The following is a 1,277-nucleotide window of genomic DNA, read 5'->3' as shown; positions in this document are numbered from 1 at the left end:
CACGCACACGCACACGCACACGCACACGCACACGCACACGCACACGCGCGCGCGCGCATGTGCATTCGGCTCACAGACATCGACTTAAACAGTCGCGTACAATAAGTTAAATAAACACCACGTTAACCAAGTATTCAGAAGACTTTTTTCCTCGTCTCATCTCTGATATCACATCCTTCCATGAGAAAGCATTCTTCAGATATCAAATATATCCAACATGTTATATATAATAATTGATATAAATGTATTATCTTGAAAATTATAATTTATTCATGCGTACGTTTCTATTACAATAATAATATAATATAAGAATCAAATATGTCATTAGACTCGTGAAAATGTCAACAAATTAATAAACAGCTATACGAGTCAGGCGCGGTACGTGGTGCGCAAGTAAAAAAATTAATAATTACAGAAGGAACGAATTACAATGTATATAATATACATATACATCTATTCCAACTTGATAAACTGCGCGCCGATTATTTGTCGGACTTGAAACACAGCTATCGTTGGAACATTAATACCCTTCCCTCCCCGGAATAAAATCGACGTGATTTAATTATTTTTTTTTAAACTATAAAGAATTTATTGCGAAAAATGTTACCTCAGCCAGGATTCAAACCTGGAACCTCCCTCATTCCGTGAAGGGCGTCATATACCTCAATAATATAAAAATAATGAGCTACATACCTTATACTTACAGTCTTCGCCACCAGAAACTATAAATCCATTTGTTGGATTCCAGCAAGCAACCAGAGTGAGATTATCATGTGCATGCCACTGAAATTAAATTATACTATTTATCACAAATGTTTTTTCACAAAAAATAAAATCAAGAGAGAGAGAGAGATTTACAGTAAAAAATTTAATTAAATTATTATTACGTCCTGTAAACTCCACGATGTCTTTCTTTCGTAGAAATATAATAAAATTACCTATAAAATAAGAAACAAACGCAAACCATAAATAACGATTGTCGATCAGCAAGCAGATAGGATCCAGAAACATTTACTTCTTTTTATAAAATGAAGAGATCATGAGAAATAGAAACCTTCCAGATGACTTAAATCAAATAAATTAACCCTTTGAGGCCACACTGGGTGGCGGCCACACAGACAAAATTCAGAGCCCGATATTTTTAAAATAGCTTTTATGCAACACGTGCATGGAAAGTGCCCCATTACGCACGCTACGCGTGCATGATAGACCACTTTCCAGGCACTTGCAACATAAAATAGGGAGTGTAAGCCGTGTGTAAAGATGAAAATTCCCGG

At 35.6% G+C, this 1,277-nt stretch overlaps 1 protein-coding gene across 1 annotated transcript in view; it reads right to left on the bottom strand.

Moving 5' to 3' along the window:
• The window catches only part of LOC112454881 (intraflagellar transport protein 80 homolog), a gene marked incomplete at its 5' end in the record, with an annotated part of 105,899 nt that overhangs the window by 25,610 nt on the left and 79,012 nt on the right, over positions 1–1,277 (bottom strand). The window contains one exon of the mRNA XM_025016509.1: positions 694–783. Coding sequence (XP_024872277.1) covers positions 694–783 — 90 coding nt within the window. The remainder of the gene's footprint in view (positions 1–693; positions 784–1,277) is intronic.

The sequence above is a fragment of the Temnothorax curvispinosus genome, unplaced genomic scaffold, assembly GCF_003070985.1.
Source record: "Temnothorax curvispinosus isolate PA1 unplaced genomic scaffold, ASM307098v1 QBEX01005482.1, whole genome shotgun sequence".
Classification (NCBI taxonomy): domain Eukaryota; kingdom Metazoa; phylum Arthropoda; class Insecta; order Hymenoptera; family Formicidae; genus Temnothorax; species Temnothorax curvispinosus.
This window is presented reverse-complemented; position numbering and strand designations above follow the sequence as displayed.